This window comes from Triturus cristatus, chromosome 1_2 (assembly GCF_964204655.1).
Source record: "Triturus cristatus chromosome 1_2, aTriCri1.1, whole genome shotgun sequence".
In the NCBI taxonomy this organism is placed as follows: Eukaryota; Metazoa; Chordata; class Amphibia; order Caudata; family Salamandridae; genus Triturus; species Triturus cristatus.
Window position 1 is genome coordinate 228,074,175 of NC_140580.1, and position 19,084 is coordinate 228,093,258.

The 19,084-nt window shown below is 43.7% G+C and overlaps 1 protein-coding gene across 4 annotated transcripts in view; it reads left to right on the forward strand.

Annotated features, from left to right (window-relative positions):
* The window catches only part of ZSWIM8 (zinc finger SWIM-type containing 8), a 2,297,361-nt gene extending 2,294,748 nt beyond the window's left edge, over positions 1 to 2,613 (forward strand). For all 4 annotated transcript variants that reach the window (XM_085603517.1, XM_085603518.1, XM_085603514.1 and 1 more), the window contains one exon: positions 2,020 to 2,613. In XM_085603517.1, coding sequence (XP_085459643.1) covers positions 2,020 to 2,223 — 204 coding nt within the window. In that variant the 3' untranslated portion in view covers positions 2,224 to 2,613. The remainder of the gene's footprint in view (positions 1 to 2,019) is intronic.
* Positions 2,614 to 19,084: the final 16,471 nt, after the last annotated feature.

Genomic DNA, 19,084 nt, shown 5'->3' on the forward strand with positions numbered 1-19,084 from the left:
ATTGTCTCTCGCTCGCGTAGCAAGTTTGATGACATTTTTTAAAGAGCAGAAATTGTCAAGCATCGTCTGCTCGAGGCGTTCAACTTTTGTGGTAATCAATTTGACCCTTAGACTCATGGCTACCTGAAGAAGGCGTCCCGCTGAAGCGCGCGTAGATTCTTATTATGTTAGCCATTATTGTTTCTTTTGGAAATCTGTTAAAAATTTGAAATGGTTTATCTTATCCTGATTTCCATTATGTTATCCACAATCATTGTGTTGTTATAAATTCTGTATCAATTCATGTTATTTGTAAAATATCTGTTGAAGTTTATATATTGTATTTTGAATGTATTATGTCACTTCTCTATTTATTAGTAAAAATATTATATAAAATATAAAAAAAAAAAATACATATCAGATCTTTTTATATAAAAAATGAATCAAATAATATATTTTTGAGTAACAACAGTTTTTCTGGTCACATATTGTTATTGTATAGTATAGGTCCACTTTTTATCCGTTTCCTAAATGTTTATTTACAAATATTGTCTTTTACCCTGATTTAGGAAACTTATTCAGGGGTACCCCCTTTTTTCTACAAATATATTCCTAGTGTTTACCTCACAATCATACGTCTACTGCAACCTCTGGAGACTATATTTTACCTTGCTGTCTTAAGAATTGTATGGATTGATGTGCCACGATATCTCCGTGTCTTACGTTTGACTGATACTGATAAAGTAGTATTTTGCTCTATGATACTGCATCTGAGTGCATCACAAGGCGGGTCCCCTCTGTTTTTTTAGACCTACTATAGCGGTAGGAGTATTACCTGGGAAGGAGTGAGTTTGCTTGCCACTGTTGCAGTACTGTTCTGTGGCACTGTATGGGAGGGCCATGCTCAGCAGGTCCCCTCTGTTATCTGGTATGGAGGTTTGTAAAACAATAAAATGCATTTGAACCATAAAGGTATATATTGGTAGTGTGGTTCCCGTTGCATTGTATGGTATAGAAGAAAGGTCACTGTTATTTCTGTCTCTAAGATTGAATCTGTTATATGTAAGTGATATCTTGCCATAGGTTCTTCGAGCTCAATTAAAATGATTTGTCTTGAGCTAGGATTGATGCCTATAACTTTTCGTGCCTACTACCAAATAATTTGATATTTCAATCAAATATTTAGGAGTTCAGAAAATACATTGAAAAAAGTAATCTGGTGGGAACTTGCCAGGGAAAAAGATCAGCACTTTTGGGACTGTTTATTTATATTGCTTACAGCAGATGGCCTTAGACATGACAACACCTTGTCATTTTTATCTAGTAGCGCCTTAACGTGTCACTTAAAATAGCATGCTAAAAATCCACCTTGACTTGCAACGTCATTTAGAATGGAAAATACTACAGCTGGACTGTACTGGGCTGTACGTTTGCACGTTCTGGTGAGATGCAATTTTATTTAAAGGCCAACTTATGTCCTCTTCTGCTCAGATGTTTACGAAAATTTAGATTTAATCAGATTCCGTTTGGTGATAATGTGTTGATTAAGAAGGATGGGTTTTCTCGCTACCCATGTTGTCAATATTGTGGAGCTGTAAAACAGGATTTGAATCATCTACTTTTTTTTTTCCTGGCCTTTTTTTATCTGCAGAAATAAAATGTTTGTTGTGATTTTAAGATGCGAAGAAGCCCTTTATCTTTTTTAAATCCTCCTACTGTGAATATTTCCTATCATTTAATGAGGTTTTTCTGGTGCTTTCTTGATGTATATTGATTTATTTGTATACATTAGAATGTATCTTGTCTGTTCAAATCACGTTTTGTATCGTTTTAACCCCATACATTTTTAATTAATTGAATTTATTCATCATTGATATAGTTTTTATGTGCAATAAGTGGATGCGCTTTAAAGATTAAATAAATAAATGCAAGAAATTCACATGGCTAATTTTGAAAATGTGCTAATTGGAATTAGTATGTGAAGTGTATGTCAATCCCTACTAATACTTTCAATTGCTCTTTTTCTCCAATGCTCCACAGTACATTCACCATCGCTTGATCCACCTCACCCCTGCTGATTACGATGACTTTGTGAATGCTATCAGGAGTGCCAAAAGCGCCTTCTGCCTCACACCAATGGGCATGATGCAGTTCAACGATATCCTCCAGAACCTGAAGCGCAGCAAACAAACAAAGGATCTTTGGCAAAGGGTTTCTTTGGAAATGGCTACATTCTCACCCTGACTGCATTGGCGTCTCCACACTCACTGGTCTCTATGTAGATCTAGCGCAATTGATACCTGATTTTTTCATTTCTTTTTTTATTGTTATTAATATTATTACTTGCTTAAAGCCTTTGAATACCACCGGTTTATGTATTTGTATTGTGACATTCCTAATAGAAAGAACAGCATGTCCTGCTTGGCCCATGCCTACCATGGAAACAGCGGAACTGAGACTTTGCTCCCAAATAAGAAGATGCAAAAGATTAAAACTTGCGCTACCTGTTTCCTTCCCCTTCTACTTAGGTTGCAGTTTGTATGCCAAGCAGATTGCAGTGTGCTTGTGTTTGTCTATGTATGGGTTCGGTCTTAAAACAATATTTATTTTGACATTTATAAATATATTAAATCATTTCTTTGTATGGGCTTCTTTATTATATCAGTATACGATATGTGGCTTCCTAGGAGTAAAGGAAGCAAGCTTCCTTGCAAAGACATCCTCGAGAGCTGTTCTGTACAGAAAAGTCTGCCTGAGGAAATGGCATTTTGTGGCAGAAATGGCTCCAGTTACCGCAACCTTTATAATGTTCATTTTAATTACTTCACAATGAGGTGTATGGAAATAATCACAATTTGAGCTACCCCACAGTCAGAAGTTTTGAAAGGGCATCCGTGGAAGATAAAAGTACAGTTAAATATTTTGTAAGGCTTCATTGATGCTTTTGAGTTTATTTTTCAGAATGTGTTGTGGGAAGGTCTGATCACATTCACACAGATGCATCTTCCCATGGATGACTACACGTCCCATTTCCTATTTTCTTTATTATTTAGCTGTATTGTTTTCTCTAGGCTCTGGTTTATACGTAAATTAATTTCTTATCCTTTTATTATTTTACCTACCCTAATTAAAAACTTGTTCTTTTTAGTCTTTCTTTGACTGTGTGCTGTGACCGTTACTCAAGTAAGCACAGAGACAGGCAGAGAGAAGTCTGAACATCTCCATGTACCCATAGTAAATAGTAGTGTTGTGAGAAATGGGTAGGTATATAATATTTACCCACTAATCTTTAGTTTTTTAAATTTAAGTTTATGCAAAGCATAAACGATGATAGGTACAACAGAAACACCCATCTATAACATTAGTGCACCTCACCTAACGTTGACGCAATACGCACCTGCAGCAGTCGGCGGTGGTGGAGGCAGCGGTGAGACGAGACGAGTGAGACAAAGAAGCGGAAAAGAAGTCATTGCCCCCAGCGGGACCCCGCCACCTGGACCCGACCTGACCCGGACCCGATACCACCTGCGCTCCAGTTGTTCACACTGACCCTTGGACCTCTGGGGGGTGCTTCAGTGGCGGTCTTTGTTACGAGAGGCAGAGGTGGAGGGCGCCATGGTTCCCTTCCCCCTTACCCCTGCGTGGCAGCCGAAGCAGGAGGAGAGACCAGAGGCAAGACGGGGGTAGTCGTTAGCCACAACCCAGGTGACCTTAAACCAGCCTAACCAGTCCCCAGCCTCAAAAGCGGTGAGCGTGTTGTGTGCGGCTGAGCGCAGACCTTCATTAGTGAGGTTGCTAGGTGCGCGCTCGGCTTGGGTGCGGCTTGCGGCCCGCCAGACACCCCCGCTCTTAGAGCCACCACTCTCAGCTCGCAGCTTCCAACGTGCAGCTTTTTTACGTGCAGCTTTCAATCCACCAGCCTGACAGCGCACACCGGTAATTCCTGGTACCGGCATTGTACCGTCATTGATTGTGTTCTTAATACGGGCAGCAGCCGCCAGTTTCCTGAGCCCACAACTGCTCCTGAAACTGGATTCCCTCCCCTCATTAACCATCTTATAGGACATTAACCATCTTATGGGACATACTCCTATTGCAGGGAGTAGTGTAATCAAGCACAGCAAGCCAGTCCGTAGCACGTCTGTAGCCTGCAGTCCAATCAATTATACTTGAACTATTGCACAATGGTCTATCACTAACCTCGATCTGGAACGACACGACACAGATAAGTTAAGACAAGGCTCAACGTTCGGCGACCACTGACCACCGAAACATCAAGGAAGTGCCCACCTCCTAGTTGCTCTACCTCTACCATAACCTGTCACCGCCACCACCACCAGTCAAAACATACCAGCTAAGGCGGCAGGCTATTGGAAGCGACTTCAGCCGGCGTCTAACCAGCCTATTAATTAACCACTTGTTAACTACTCACTGCCAGAACATCGGTCTCTCCAGGAAGGAGGGGACCACCCCAGGCCGCCCAATTGATCCTAAGCCAATTCCAACGCAACCCAGAATACTCAAATAGTAGATATGACTACAGGAAGGGGCATGAGGTTGCAACGAGTCAGGAAAACCCCCATAAGACTGAGGCCAAAACCTAAAAGAATGAACAGGAGAAAATAGAGCGAGGGCAGGGACAACAGCCTCCCCGACTCTGACACAGAGAGTCGCTTAACCAAACGTGAAAAATGCGAAAAACTTGAAAAAACATGCGACTCAGCGATGGACAGCAAGACCCCTTGCTCCTCTGATAGAGTTCCCTTCAAAGGCATGAACTAAAGTGATATACAAAGCCTTGAGAAAACAAACTCCTTAACTGTAATTGCAACTGTAAAGGAACCCCTCGAGAAGACAGGTTTGGAAAGTCAAAATCTAATGAGCATCGTGGCGTCATCTCAAAATAGAAATCCATGTACCCTACAGTCCAAAATATATACAAAATTTTCTTCCTGAAAGATCTCGGAACAGCAATATTTTTCAAAAGTGGAACCATAAAAGGACTGCAAACTTCACTCCAACCAGGGAGATTTGATTTTACCTTGCGGCCCCAAATAAAACCGATTGAACCACTAATTCATTCAAAGGAAAAACTCTGCAGTAATAGCAGTGATATCAGCCCAGATTTGGCTACTACTCAACAAAATCTTGATGTAATGTCAAAAGGTGAAGATACCAATGGGTCAGACAAACGCGTAGAACTTGGCAGTGGTGGACATGATGCTAATAAAAGCATTTTGAAAACGAGATAGCCCAGGAGCTGTTGGATAGGCCTTTGGTCAGTTCATTAAATCTTCAAAATTCTTCAGGGACTCGTCAAGGTAGAAATGGTGAGACATTTTGAGATAAACTTTTCAAAATCGCTCCAAAAAGGTGGCCCAAACATTGGGCCAGACTCCAAGTTCTCTCTTCGAAAGTGAAGAGTCACCTGATACAGATACCTTAAAATCGCTCCAACAAGAGTGACCAAACATTGGGCAGGACCTTAAGTCTCACCACGTCCTCTCCCCTGAAGCAGCCCAGCGGGTAGACCAAAAAGCAAAGGACCCATCATTCCAGCTGAAAAACAGCTCCCCCTTACAACCACCAACTGCACCTCCTGAAGACTCAGTAGCCCTGACGGTCCCCAGTGTACCTTCTGATAATTCACCACCTGTGCGTTGCCTGCCGTTTCCTTACGAAGATCTTCAAACATCGAATGGTGACATGTCATTTCTAGCCTCCCAAGAGTGGGAGGAACTTGTCGCTTCGTACAACCACAATCCCACTTTAACTAACTCTCCCAAAGTACCCCCAAATACCTTGTGTACTGAGAGAAGTGATACAGGACAAATAAACAAAGATTCCATTTGGGCCACAATGCTAAGTACGATGCAGTACTCAGCAACAGCACTTCAGTACCAATCACATAAACTGGACCTTCAGCTTACAGTTCTTCAAACTCTGGCAGACTTCATTTCAGGAATTGATAGGAAGTTAGCCGATCTGAATGGCCTAATAAAGCAAGGGCAAGAAGCGGCCTTCAAAACCCAAATACTGCAAAAAGAATGTACCTGCTCTCCAATAGTCGACAAATTACTTCCACTACCATCAATACTAGGCGACTTGCTATCCGTCTTGAAGCCAAACGAAAAAAATCCACACTTTCACGAACAGTGAGTCGCCTACGGAGGGAAAAGCAATATTAGAACTCCGACCCACGGAGATGTCACAAAAAAACACCGATCATCCACCAGGCAAAAACGGGCCTTTGGAAAAAAACTCAAGTGAGAGTAGCCGAAAATAACACCCTGCCAATGAAAACCCACCACAAACAAAAAAGGAAGGGAAGAAACAGGAAGTTAGACTTTTTGGACCAACACGCTGATAATCCGCTTCAGGCAATTTCAGCTGAACCCGAATCTAATCTCGAAGACATTAAAAGTACCCCCGATTCTGGGTTAGTAGGAGGAATTGAGCACCCTACTGCAAGATCTAATATTATACAGGAATTGGTGGGGGGACCACATCTTACAACAAGAGGCAATAACATCCTGGAACCTACTCATGAATCAACCAGGAGGTTACCTGTTAGAGCTTCAACTCAAAACTCTACAATCTATGACAAAGACCAGGAGACTGTTTGAGCAAGAAGTGAGTTTGCCACACCATCGCAAACCTCCAACAAACCCACCGAAGGGATCCAAAACTCGAGGTTGAAGCTGGAAAGCGACCCGTAGGGTAGGCACAAAGAGTTATTACAACTTTTGATAAATGTCAATGAGCTAAAAACGCAAGAAAACATTTGGATACCAATCATTGATGATCTCCCAAAATATCGCCAACTGTGGAACAAATGACTTCGACAGTGGTCAACCAAGGTCTCAGACCTGCGCAGCTATTACAACTGGCTGAGCCTCGACCCAGAATTTGGAACCCCCAAAGATTGAAGGTATAGATATTATCATATTCCTCCCAGAGTATAAATCCTGAGGCTGAGCGGACATATTAAATAGAGGGAATGTACTTTAGTTCTTACACTCTATCCCGAGCCTAGCTAACATTAGCTCTGTCGATCTGCTTTCTGTAGAATCTTTACCTAATAACAACCCATTAGGCCCAGAAGCGAGCAAAACAAGATGGAACTCTTTTGAGCAAGCAAAAAAAATCATGCAGGAAAAAAACAGATTCCAAAGTTAGGGGATAAAATTGAAGGCAGACCCAAAACCACTTTATCCAACACCTTTTTTAAGTGCAGACACCAACGGTCAAAATAAAATTACCGCTTCAGAACTAAAAGGAGCAAGGAGTAGCACTCCAGGCATTCGTGCGATGGTTACAAAAGCCACTGTAATGAACACAGGCCGTGGTCAATCCGACTTAACCCATTGGTCGACAAGCGACAATTGGATGCACATACAGCGAGCAATAACATCGGTATGACCAAATTGACAAGGGATGCATACCATACCCGCACCCCCAACTGAGCAACATATAATTAACATGTGCACCTGGAACATCAACGGCCTAACCACCAAAATCGACGACCAAGAGTTCCTAAATTATTTAAAAACCTTTGATATGATTCTGCTTCAGGAGACCTGGGAGGAAAAACCCTTCGAGCTCCAAGGTTATACATCTCACTTTATTCGAGCCGTTAAGGGATCTGACTTTGGCCACTGCTCGGAGGGATTAATGCTTCTAGCCTCAATAACTGTAATAGGAGAAATCTCTCCCGTAAAGGCCTACATTGCACCTCCAAGCTGCGTTCAGGCCGCAATAGTAATGCTCGAGTTCAACCAGATCCATCAGAAAGTAATAATAATAAATGTCTATGTGCACCCTAAACAAAAATTAAAAGTAGCTAAGGACATGGTCGCCAAACTAAAAAGAGTAACGGAAGAAGAGGACACCGACCATATTATCAAGGCGGGCGACTTTAATATGCACCTCTTAGGGAATGGTCAAGAAGAGGACTCAACATAAGATCTAACTGTTGTTTGGGGAATACCAATACAGGGCTCCTCAAAAATTAATAAATCAACAAGATGTTTGAAGTACCTGCTCCAGATACTAAAGCACCTAAATTTGAGAGCACTAAACGGCCGCTTTGAGGGGGACAATCCACCAGTCGCCATATACCATTCGTCCAAAGTAGCCTCACATTTAGATTTTACCTTCACAACTCTTACCTTGTTTAATAAAATCGCCTCCTTTAGAATAGGCAACAATGAATTCAGCGACAACTTGCCTCAAGAACTGAGACTCGAAGCAAACTCAACCCTCGTATTACAGGTGTGTAAAACCATCAGCCTTGAAGAAATCATAAATCTTAAATGAATAAGATGCAATCCCAGCAACATAAAGGCAATATCAGCAACTGCCAAAGATCTATATAACCAAGGAAAGGACATAATGGTCCAACCATTGAAAACTTGGGAACATTTTATTACAGGCCTGGGAGAAAATCTTGCCACCGGGACAGAGCTAAAGCAGAGGAAAACGGTGGTCGACTAAGCAAGGATGGCGAATAGTCCAGTGTCCAAAAAACTCAAGCACACCATAAATCAAACCTTAAGACGACTACGCAAATCACCACAGGACTTGAGCTTGCAACGCATCCTCCGAGAATCAAAGGCATTATTTAAGCGAAGGAAATTGGGGAAAAAAAGAACTAAGGACGACGAACTGAGGGCGAAACTGCTTCAGGATGCAGAATTTTGGAGCAAGGCATTAGTAGCAGTATTCAGGAATATAATCAGTACAGCCGGAATTCCAGAATCCTGGAAAAGATCAATCATTAACCCAATCTATAAACAGGGCGAAAGGAATGCTCCGAACAACTACTGGCTGATCGCCCTTATCGACATTGAGGCTAAATACTACGTGGGGATAATCCTTGATGAATTAGCTTCCTAGGCAAACTGGGTTTTGTCGAGGGTTGGGCACCACAACTAATATTATGGCACTAACCTTGCTAATGGATGTAGCAGAAGAGGGAAAATATCCCCCATTTCTTTGCTTTATAGAGTAGACAGCAGCATTCAACCATGTAGACCGTACTAAGCTCTGGCAAAAACTGGCAGGATGGGGGATACCCAAGCCCCATTTAGATCAACTTAGGCAGCTGCATACCGACACTTGGCTCAGGATAAACCTAGATGCTGGGACGCACGTATCAAAACGAATCCTCACCTCAAAGTGTTTAAAACAAGGATTCGTCCTTTCCCCGTTGCTTTTTAATCTTATCCTAGCGGATCTCCCAGGGGAACTCGACAGATGCGCGTCACACACGCCGAAGCTAGGGAAGCTGATGTTGTCAAATCTGCTTTACGCGGACGATTTAGTGCTGATAAGTCGGACCCTCATTGGACTCCAGCACCTCCTGGACGCGACTCACAACATTTTGTCACGGAACGCTTTAAAAATAAATCTTTAAAAAACAAAAATTATGGTAGTAAATTACCACAGGAAGAAAAACATCAACTGGTACTTGAACTGGCAGCGTTTAGATCAGACAACAAGTTATCCTTCATTACTACTTTGCAAACTCGCATGGAGTCCTGCCTCAATGCAGATTCCTTTACGCTGCTGGGGGATTTTAATTTTCATCTAGAGGTAACGAATAATTTGGATACTTCAAGCTTAATAGATACCCTAGCCAGTTTTGGATTGACGCAAATTGTACAGGAACCCACACATCAGAAAGGACATAGCTTGGACGGCATTTTTACCAACAATGCCCACATAGAAGTGATCAGCTCGCTGCCCTTACTTTGGTCTGATCATTATGCTGTCAATTTCATTATTAATATTTCCAATAATAACCTGTGCTGCAGAAATCGACCCCCTCTGAGCAAGATTTGTGCTTGGAAGAAAATATCCCAACAAGAGTTGACCACGGCCTTGAAAGAAAATCCAACTTATAGGGCAGATCCCAATCAGGCAGCCATGGATTTTAACAACTGGATAACCCAAGCAATCAATCCACTGGCCTCAGCAGTTACCAAGTCGGCCAAGAAAAGACTGGTATCCTCTCCTTGGTATTCAGCAGAGCTAAAAACTATAAAAATAAAATGCAGACTCAAGGAACGCATTTGGCGTTCCTCTTACAGTTCGGCGCATAAGACCGAATACGGCTCAGCATTAAAAGAATATAAGGGAGCAATAATTACAGCTAAGACAGCTTATTTTACATCTACAATTCTAGAATCCACAAACTCCTCCAAAGAACTATTCAAAACAGTCAGCACTGTCTCGACGTCCGAGGGACACTGTCTTTGTCCCTGACCAAGCCTTTGTGAATAACCTTGCGGTTTTCTTCCAGACCAAGGTTAAAATGGTCTATGAGGAACTTCTGAACTCACCGCAGGTCAACAGTACTAACCTCCTAGAGACATGGGAAAAACATTCTTGCCAAGGTAGTCTAACCCATTTCACCAGTCTGGATGAAAAGCAAGTGGTAGACTTACTTTCACTAACCAAGTCAGGATCTCCACTTGACCCCTGCCCCCCATACGTCTTACATTTAGCTACGGATGAGGTAGGCGCAGCGCTGACCTCTTTGTTAAATCTAGTTATTGGAACAGGGACCTTTCCAGCAGGATGGAAAATGGCCTGCATTAGGCCTATTTTAAAAAAAACATAACTTGAACCTTTGGAGGCTAAAAATTACAGCCCCATCTCCTGTTTACCCTTGCCCTCCAAGGTCTTGGAGAAAGCCATTAATTTGGAACTGACTACTTACCTTGAGGAAAATAACCTTCTGGATCCCACCCAGCATGGGTTCAGAGCTCGACATTCCACTGAATCAGCTCTGATCATGGCAACAGAGGAGATTCGAAGGGTGCTGGATGACGGTGGCAGGGCAGCCCTAATATTGCTAGACCTCACGGCAGCGTTTGACACTGTAAACCATACAGTGTTACTAAATAGGCGGCAGTCCGTGGGAGTCAGCGGCAAGGCCCTGTCCCTTCTCACATCTTTCCTCGACTCTAGGGAACAAATAATACATTGGGAAGGTCTGAGATCGGAACGGTTCTCTCTCCCGGGTGGAGTCCCCTAGGGTTCGGCACTTTCGCCCACCCTGTTCAATATTTACGTAACACCACTGGCCAGATTGATCAAAAGTTATGGTCTAGTGCTTGTGTCTTATGCCGACGAGACATAACTGATGGTGTTGGTTACTCAAAATGACAGTATGTCAGCCGAGCGGTTCTGTGATTGTCTTTCCTCTGGGATGTCATGGATGAATGTCAACTTTTTAAAGCTTAACACCGAAAAAACTGAGCTCTTAAAATTCGGCAAGAAACCTTCAATCAGGAACCAATGCTGGTGTCCCCCTGAAGCCGGTACATGTCTATCGCTGGTGGCTAAGGCCAGAAATCTCGTTTTTTTCATCGATAAGGATCTCACTTGTGCCCCCCAAATTAACCAAGTGGTCTCTGCCTGCTTTTTTACACTTAAGATATTGCGTAAAATTCTCCCATTTATCCCGCTTTCCCTCAGGAAAACGGTGGTTGGCGCCCTTATTCTATCAAGGATAGATTATTGAAATGCCCTTTATTTGGGTGATCAAAAGTTATGGTCTAGTGCTTGTGTCTTATGCCGACGAGACATAACTGATGGTGTTGGTTACTCAAAATGACAGTATGTCAGCCGAGCGGTTCTGTGATTGTCTTTCCTCTGGGATGTCATGGATGAATGTCAACTTTTTAAAGCTTAACACCGAAAAAACTGAGCTCTTAAAATTCGGCAAGAAACCTTCAATCAGGAACCAATGCTGGTGTCCCCCTGAAGCCGGTACATGTCTATCGCTGGTGGCTAAGGCCAGAAATCTCGTTTTTTTCATCGATAAGGATCTCACTTGTGCCCCCCAAATTAACCAAGTGGTCTCTGCCTGCTTTTTTACACTTAAGATATTGCGTAAAATTCTCCCATTTATCCCGCTTTCCCTCAGGAAAACGGTGGTTGGCGCCCTTATTCTATCAAGGATAGATTATTGAAATGCCCTTTATTTGGGTGCTGGAGTGAAACAGCTCAACAAGCTTCAGTCACTTCAAAATGCTGCAGCCCGAGTTTTGTATGGTCTACACAAGCATCACTCCACTTTGGCCAGCATTAAACAACTACACTTGCTTCCGGTGAGACGATGGGTGGAGTTCAAAGCTCTATGCCTAGTGCATAAAGCCCTCTATGGAGGAGGGGCGGAAGATGTACAATTATTACTCCCCCGATACATCCCATCGCGCTGTTTAAGGTCCATGGACACTGGGCTGGTCCTTCCTCCCAAGATGAAAAGGGTTAGTTATGGAACTCCCTCCCCGTCTCGCTCCGACTTCAGCCATCACGGACCATTTTCAGGAAAGCTATTAAAACCAGGCCCTCTACACAATGCTAACCACAGTACAACTCTCAGATCATTCTACCTAGCGCCAAGACGCCTCGGCATAAGGGCGCTCTACAAATACCCTCAGTTAGTCAGTCAGTCAGTTATAAGTACCTTGGAATACTTGTAGATTATAAAAGTTATTTTAAACTGCAGCTGGAGTGCTTGCGGAGAAAGGGAGTCATGACTTATTTAGCCACAAAATCTCTGTAGAAGAAGCTGCCGGATTTAACATTTGAGCTGCTGCTAAATTACAGCCTATGGTAACCTGCGGGAGTGAATCTTTGAAAGGGAAAGATTCCGCAGTCCTGGACACAATAACAGCTAACTCCTATAGATCCATTTTTCATCTCCCCAGATATGTTTCGCTGGCCCAAATAAGGCTGGGATTTGGGCTTCAAAAACAATCGGTGGAAAGAAGGGGTGCTTACATAAAATGCTGGCAAAAATCCGTAGAGCCGAGGAAGGATCATTGAACTCTCATCTTTGGATTGAGCTGTTTCCCCATGGAACAGCGCCAGCTAGAGAATATCTCCTAGACTCCATCAGACTCCTGGGTCTGACAGACCTTTGGAAAACTCCAACGGAGTACCTGTCATTAAAAAATTTAGTCACAAAGATAACTCGACTGATATCTGCCCTAGAGGACAAAGAAACACTCGCCAAACGAGCACATGGCTGGGTAGTGCTCAACAATTTAAAAGTTCTAAAACCTCAATCCTATTTTAAAACGGGAATTAAAACGGCAACTAAGGAAAAATTCTCAAAGCTCCGTCTGGGTGTCATCCCAATTACCCCGTTTTTACCACCATGGGAAGGGAGAGGAGGGGAGCAGCCCTGCCGCCTGTGTGGACACGGCCCTGAGGACCTCATTCACGTCATTTGCATTTGTCACAATCTAAGGGACATAAGGTGCACTTTATTAAGACCAACATTTAAGCAGCATGGAATAAGGACTTGTAGACCGGCAGTAAAACTGTGCTTTAACACAACTGTAGTGCAATTAAACTGCCGGCTCACAAAAAATGTTGACACCGTTGCAAAGAGGCTCAAACACTCTTCCTCACTGGTCATGAGCTAACCGAACTCAGTGGAAATGGGTACAATCTATGTCTAGCCTCGCAGAATCTCTTGAGCGCACTTTATGTCTGCACAAGCACTTTAAAATCAATCATCACTTGATGTTACTTCTACCAAGCACAGAATAAGCACCTTATCGTTGTCCTAGCACTTTAAATTAATGTACTGAGTATAGCAACAAGCTCAGCGGAGGGACAAAGATAGGTTGACAGGCCAACTTGTCTTTTTACTAGTATTTGAACTCTATGCTGCACACACTTACTAGCGCTTTGAAGACTATATAATTATGAGTGCACTTTTTTATGATTCTAATGATGTTTTCATTAACAGCACAAACGTGGATTTTTAATACTTATTTTATTTATAACATTATGAATAAGGACTTTGTATTCTTATATGTATTTAGTGTATGCAAAGGTTTTAATTAATCATGCACAATAAATTTTCTTAACATGTAACATTAAGAGTAATAGAGTTGACTACAAAACTCCCCGTACATTGTGTAGTTCCAAATGCTTTAAAAAGGCCATGTATCTATATTTTAATAGAACTCTTGTTTATACACTACATTTTGAATCCTGTGTGAATGGTTTTGCTCTGCCACCTGTATGGATTCCTACCATTTATCTCTCCCCCAATGAATAGGGGAGAGACATGCTTTTCATCAATTACGTCACTGATGTTTTGGCAGTTAATGCCCCAAACCATCTGGGGGAAGTAACTTTCAGTGCCCTGAAGGTTTCAACAACATAGGAGGTGTTTGCCAAATTACTTGGAGTCACCCCCCTCAGTCTATTGTTGTGTGGGGTGTCCGTACTGGTTGACGATAAACATGATTATTGGAATATAAGTCTGGTCCTCTAACGCGGCTCATTGTGGGTAATTGTGCTCTTGGTTAGAGTTGTGTATAATATAAAAAGGTGATGGGTGGAATGCTTGAATTATTCTCAGCCACTGGTGATTACTTTGACACGCATTTCAGGCCATCATTTTTTGCCCAGTGTGCCTCTTCAGACAATAAACATGCCCCATCAGGATTGGTCTTGCTCTATTACGAACAGTGTAACAGGAACAGCCAACTCAGGACCCTCTGAATGCTAAGTTATTTATTTTATTTTATTTAGTTACTTTTGTTAAGCGCTTGTTCACCCGAAGGTATTATGGTCCAGAGGCTATCAATAGCCAAAATTACCTAAATAACCAGGTCTTTAGATTATTTGTAAACTTGGGCAATGCTGCCTCACTTCTAAGATTAAATGGTAGGGTATTCCATAGCGTTGTAGCTACAACCAAACAAGTGTGCCCTCCTATTGTTAGTCACTTCAAAAGGTGAAGACTTCACATCTCAAAGTGCAACTGGCAGGTAGAAAAGAGAATTTCCAGTGAAGAGGATTCGTTTTCTTACCATAAAATGATTTATTGACCAGACATGATGCCTTGAATTGTATTCTTTGTTCCAGTGTGAGCTAGTGTAGTTGGCACAAGATGGACCTTTATGCCACAAGGACATTTTGGCCCCGGACCTGGCAACTTTGCCGATCCACAATGGGGCTGACCACAACCTTATGAATACCGCAACTCATTGCATCACAATTTGGTCCATTACAACCCTAACCATGGTTTCCTTTTTAGGAATGAAGCAAAGGATGTGGGAAAGGAAAGAAGAGAGATCAAAGGATGACATGGGAAGACGCAGAAACACCCAGCACCAGCAAACGCGAATAGAAGAAATCAATACAATAATTAACCTCAGTGAAAACATTCTTACAGAAGTAAAGACCGGAGTACTGAACAAGGGATTGAGCCTCGTGCCCAGTCCAAAAGGGAACGTGTTCCCATTACGTATAGAAGTGGCTGAGTTTCTGAGGAAAATACAACTTGAGTCTTTTTTGAGGAAAACCCTAGTTCTCGGACGATAAAAGGCACACTGACATTAGAGTAAAATCCACATTTATTCCACCAAGCCATGATATGCATGCTGCAGTATTGGCTTTCAAACAAGTTGTAACTGATGACATCGACAGATTGAGCAGGTTAACCCCATTCAACACTGCCTCGACGGAAGAATGAAAAGCGATCTGCCAGCTGTCAGAGGAAGAAGAAGCCATTGCCTTGAAACAGACAATTGTGATCATGACAACAGAGATGTAAATAGCTGAATGCAAAAATGTACTCGGAGTAGAGAGGAATTACAAGAAGTTATCAAAAGACCCCACCTGTGAAGTTCTAGAAGAAGTAAAATTCTTGGTGGATACAGGTCTAGAAAACAATTTGATCATCAAACATGAAACTAAGTTCCTGTGTACCAAACAACCTCGTACCACCTACTTCTCCATTGTACCCTAGGTACACAGAAATCATTAACCCCCCCCCCCCCCCCCCCCCAGGTAGACCTATTGTCTCTGGGATTGCTTCTGCCCTGGGACCCCATTCACAATTTTGTGACTGGTTCTTGAGACCCTTGGTGAAGAAAATGCTGACTTATCTAAAATAATCAAAAGCCATGCTGAACATCCTTGCTGAAATTAAACCCTGCAGAAGATCTCCTAATGGGGATGGACATGGAAGAGCTATACACAACCATTCCTCAGGAGGAAACACTGAAGTTGATCGAGTGACTGTTAACATCTCGCTCTTGGGATTTCATGACCCACCAGTGAATATGCCTTGGATTGCGCACATCTTGTCTAGCCTTGCCTAGCAACTATGTACAAACACATAGGACTTTCATGGGGAGCACCTTGCTCAGAGCTTAGCATGTCATTATGTTCATGACATGAGTCAATTGTTTTATTCAACACTAGCAACCCCTTTCTTGACAATATTAAATGCTGGAAGAGATATATCGATGATGTGTTCATCGTATGGAGGGGCAGCAAAGAAGAAGCTTTGGCATTCGGAAATTGGATAAACTGCATGAACCAATATTTGAAATGCACTTTTACCATCAAATACAAAGTACTCAACTTTTTAGACCTTTGGTTTTAAGTATTGTATGGCTGTCTGAAGACTAAGGTGTTTAAGAAATCATCAGAAATATATCATCTACTGAGATTTGGAAGTTTCCATTCTAGAAGCTTAAGGAACAACTTTCCCAATTCTTACATATAAGAAAAAAACTGAACTGAATTGAGCAATTACCAGAAACTCACAGCAGTATTGACAGAAAAGCTAAAGGAAAGAGATTACCCTAACAAGACCATAAAGAGCACAGAAAAAAAGAGTGTGCACCTTCAACTGTGAAGCTCTTTTTGCATACAAAACCAAAGAACAATGCGAGAGACTCATGTTACTTCATACAATCCTTACTCAAACAATGTGAAACAAATACTGAGCAAGCATGTGTGCATTTTAAAAACAGGGCCTTTGTATCTACAGCATCGAATGTTCTTATTTTAGAGAGGAAAAAGTCGAAGAGACATGCTTGCACATACTAGGCCAAAACCTAAAACACTACCACAAAGACAAGAGACCCTTTGGAACTGTCCACCCAGAGTGGGTCCTTACCTCTGCTGCCATTTCCATTGTCATTGCCATTGTTTGACATTCAGGAAAACAGAAGTTGTGGCCTCCCAGTTTCTTGGACCCTGCACCACCACAGCAACTATAACACTAATAATGTGGTGTATATTATCATCTGCAGATGCGGTCTGAAATATATAGGTACCATATGACCACGAGAAAAGTACATATACGAATAACCAAACACCGAAGCACTTTTAGATGCCAAAAAACAGTCACGAAAATTATTAGTCTTTTTTTGGAAGAAGGGCAGAACGAAAATGATTTCAAATGGTATGTCTTAGAAAAGCTGACTTCAAGTACTGAGGATATAACAGCGGCCCTTTTAAGATCTGAATAATGGTGAGTCTGCGGTCTAAAGACAAGCACCAAGGACTAAATAACGATATCCCATAGTCTCAGATCAGGCGCTAGCAAATGGTAAGGTTTGTAGATCAATATATAACAAGTTAGGCTTTCCACCCGAGCTAAGGAAAGTTAATGTTCACAACAGATAGTAACCCACTTTTATATCCTTGAAAACCCAGTGATTTTTGTAGAGGTCAATGATTTGCTCCCGTTTCTTAAAATGTACGGAATCTGATAGAGACATCTAGCCGCAGATTCCTTAACTTAGAATTATCCCCAGACGTCAGACTGGATCTGGAAAACTTTTGCAGCAGCATCTCTGCACGCCGGGGGACGGCGCCACACGACCCCACCCTGACGTCGTCCACGGACGTGACGTCAGCGAGGTCATATAAGTCCCTCCTGGCACGCTGACGTCAGTTTCCTTCTTTTCTGCGTGCAACGCGGATCCGGAGTAAGCGGTTCCTATGGCCTGTTTTCAGGCCCCTTTGACACTTTCGCGTCTGGAACAGTGTGCGATGCCTTAGGGCTTTAAAACGTGACGGACCCACACCTTATCTGCATGTGGTGTCTGGGCGAACACCACGACTCAACGGATTGCGACGCCTGCCAACAGCTCAAGCCGAAGTCCCGGCGGGAGCGCCAGATGAAGTTACTTTCGGCTCGCCTGTCCCGGTCGGAGTCGTCACAGCCCCTGGCCTCCTCTCCGGTGGCAGGTCCCGGTGGGAGTGGGTTCTCTTTGTGGCATTGGACGCCGTCTGGTTCCCATGTGTGTCGCTCGCCCCTTCCTGGTAAGTTCCGGCGCATGTCGCCGAGGTCCTCGACCTCCCTTCCTTCTGTTGTCGGGGGCACTAGTTCCCAGATCTCTCTGGACGTGCGCCCCCGGGAGTTGTCCCTCCCCTATCTGCCTTTCCCTGGCATGGGGGCGACTCGGACCCAGATGGCAGCCTATGCCGCTGCCTTGCATGCCTCCCTTGGGTCCCCTCCTTTCCCTAGGGCGTCCTCGGACCCTCCGCTATGTGCGGGGTCTCCGGTGGACTCGCCGGTGGGTTCGCCCCCAGCGCCGACTGAGCCCCTTGCCTCTAGGGAAGATGGAGATATGGCGTTGTCAGGGTGAGGCCCGGCTGGGTCCCACTTTTTGACCCATAGCACCCCTACCGCGCCGCTTAGTCCAGTGGGGCTCCCTGTGGCATCGCAGGTGGTTGCTGGTGCTCACAGCATGGCTCCGAGCCCACCTCGGCTTTCCGGACAGGGGGCTGCCTTTTTGAAGGCCGAGCCGGCGCGGGTTCGGCGCCAAAGGCTTGCCGCTCCGGCTCCGTCCCTTTCTTTGGGGTCGGAGCCTATTGTTGTTGGGGTCGAGTCGGCGCCGGACGAGGCGCCGGATCATTGACTCCTCTCCAGAGGCTTCCAGGGGAGTTCGGCATCGCCCCGACATCCGGCAACACCGGATCCGTCATTGCCTCTCCCCCCCCCGCCCTTGGAATTTGTGGCTCCGGCGGATTCTCCGCCTCCTCAGGAACCCCATCAAGACCCTCATTCGTCCATGGGGCTTCCTTCATTTGGACATTGATCTCATTCTCCGTTCATTGGACAACCTCCTTGGGGTGGGAGGCTCAGTTTACAGCCCTCACCCACAGATGAGTTACTGTCCCCTCCGTGGCGGGCTACCCAGGCTGGTGCGGCATTTCTAAGAGTTCGCCGCCCTCATTCTGAGTATGTAGCCCGCTTTGGTCCCTCTGCCTGTTCACCCTCCGTTGAATGTCCTCCACCACAGTTCGGGGAATGTAG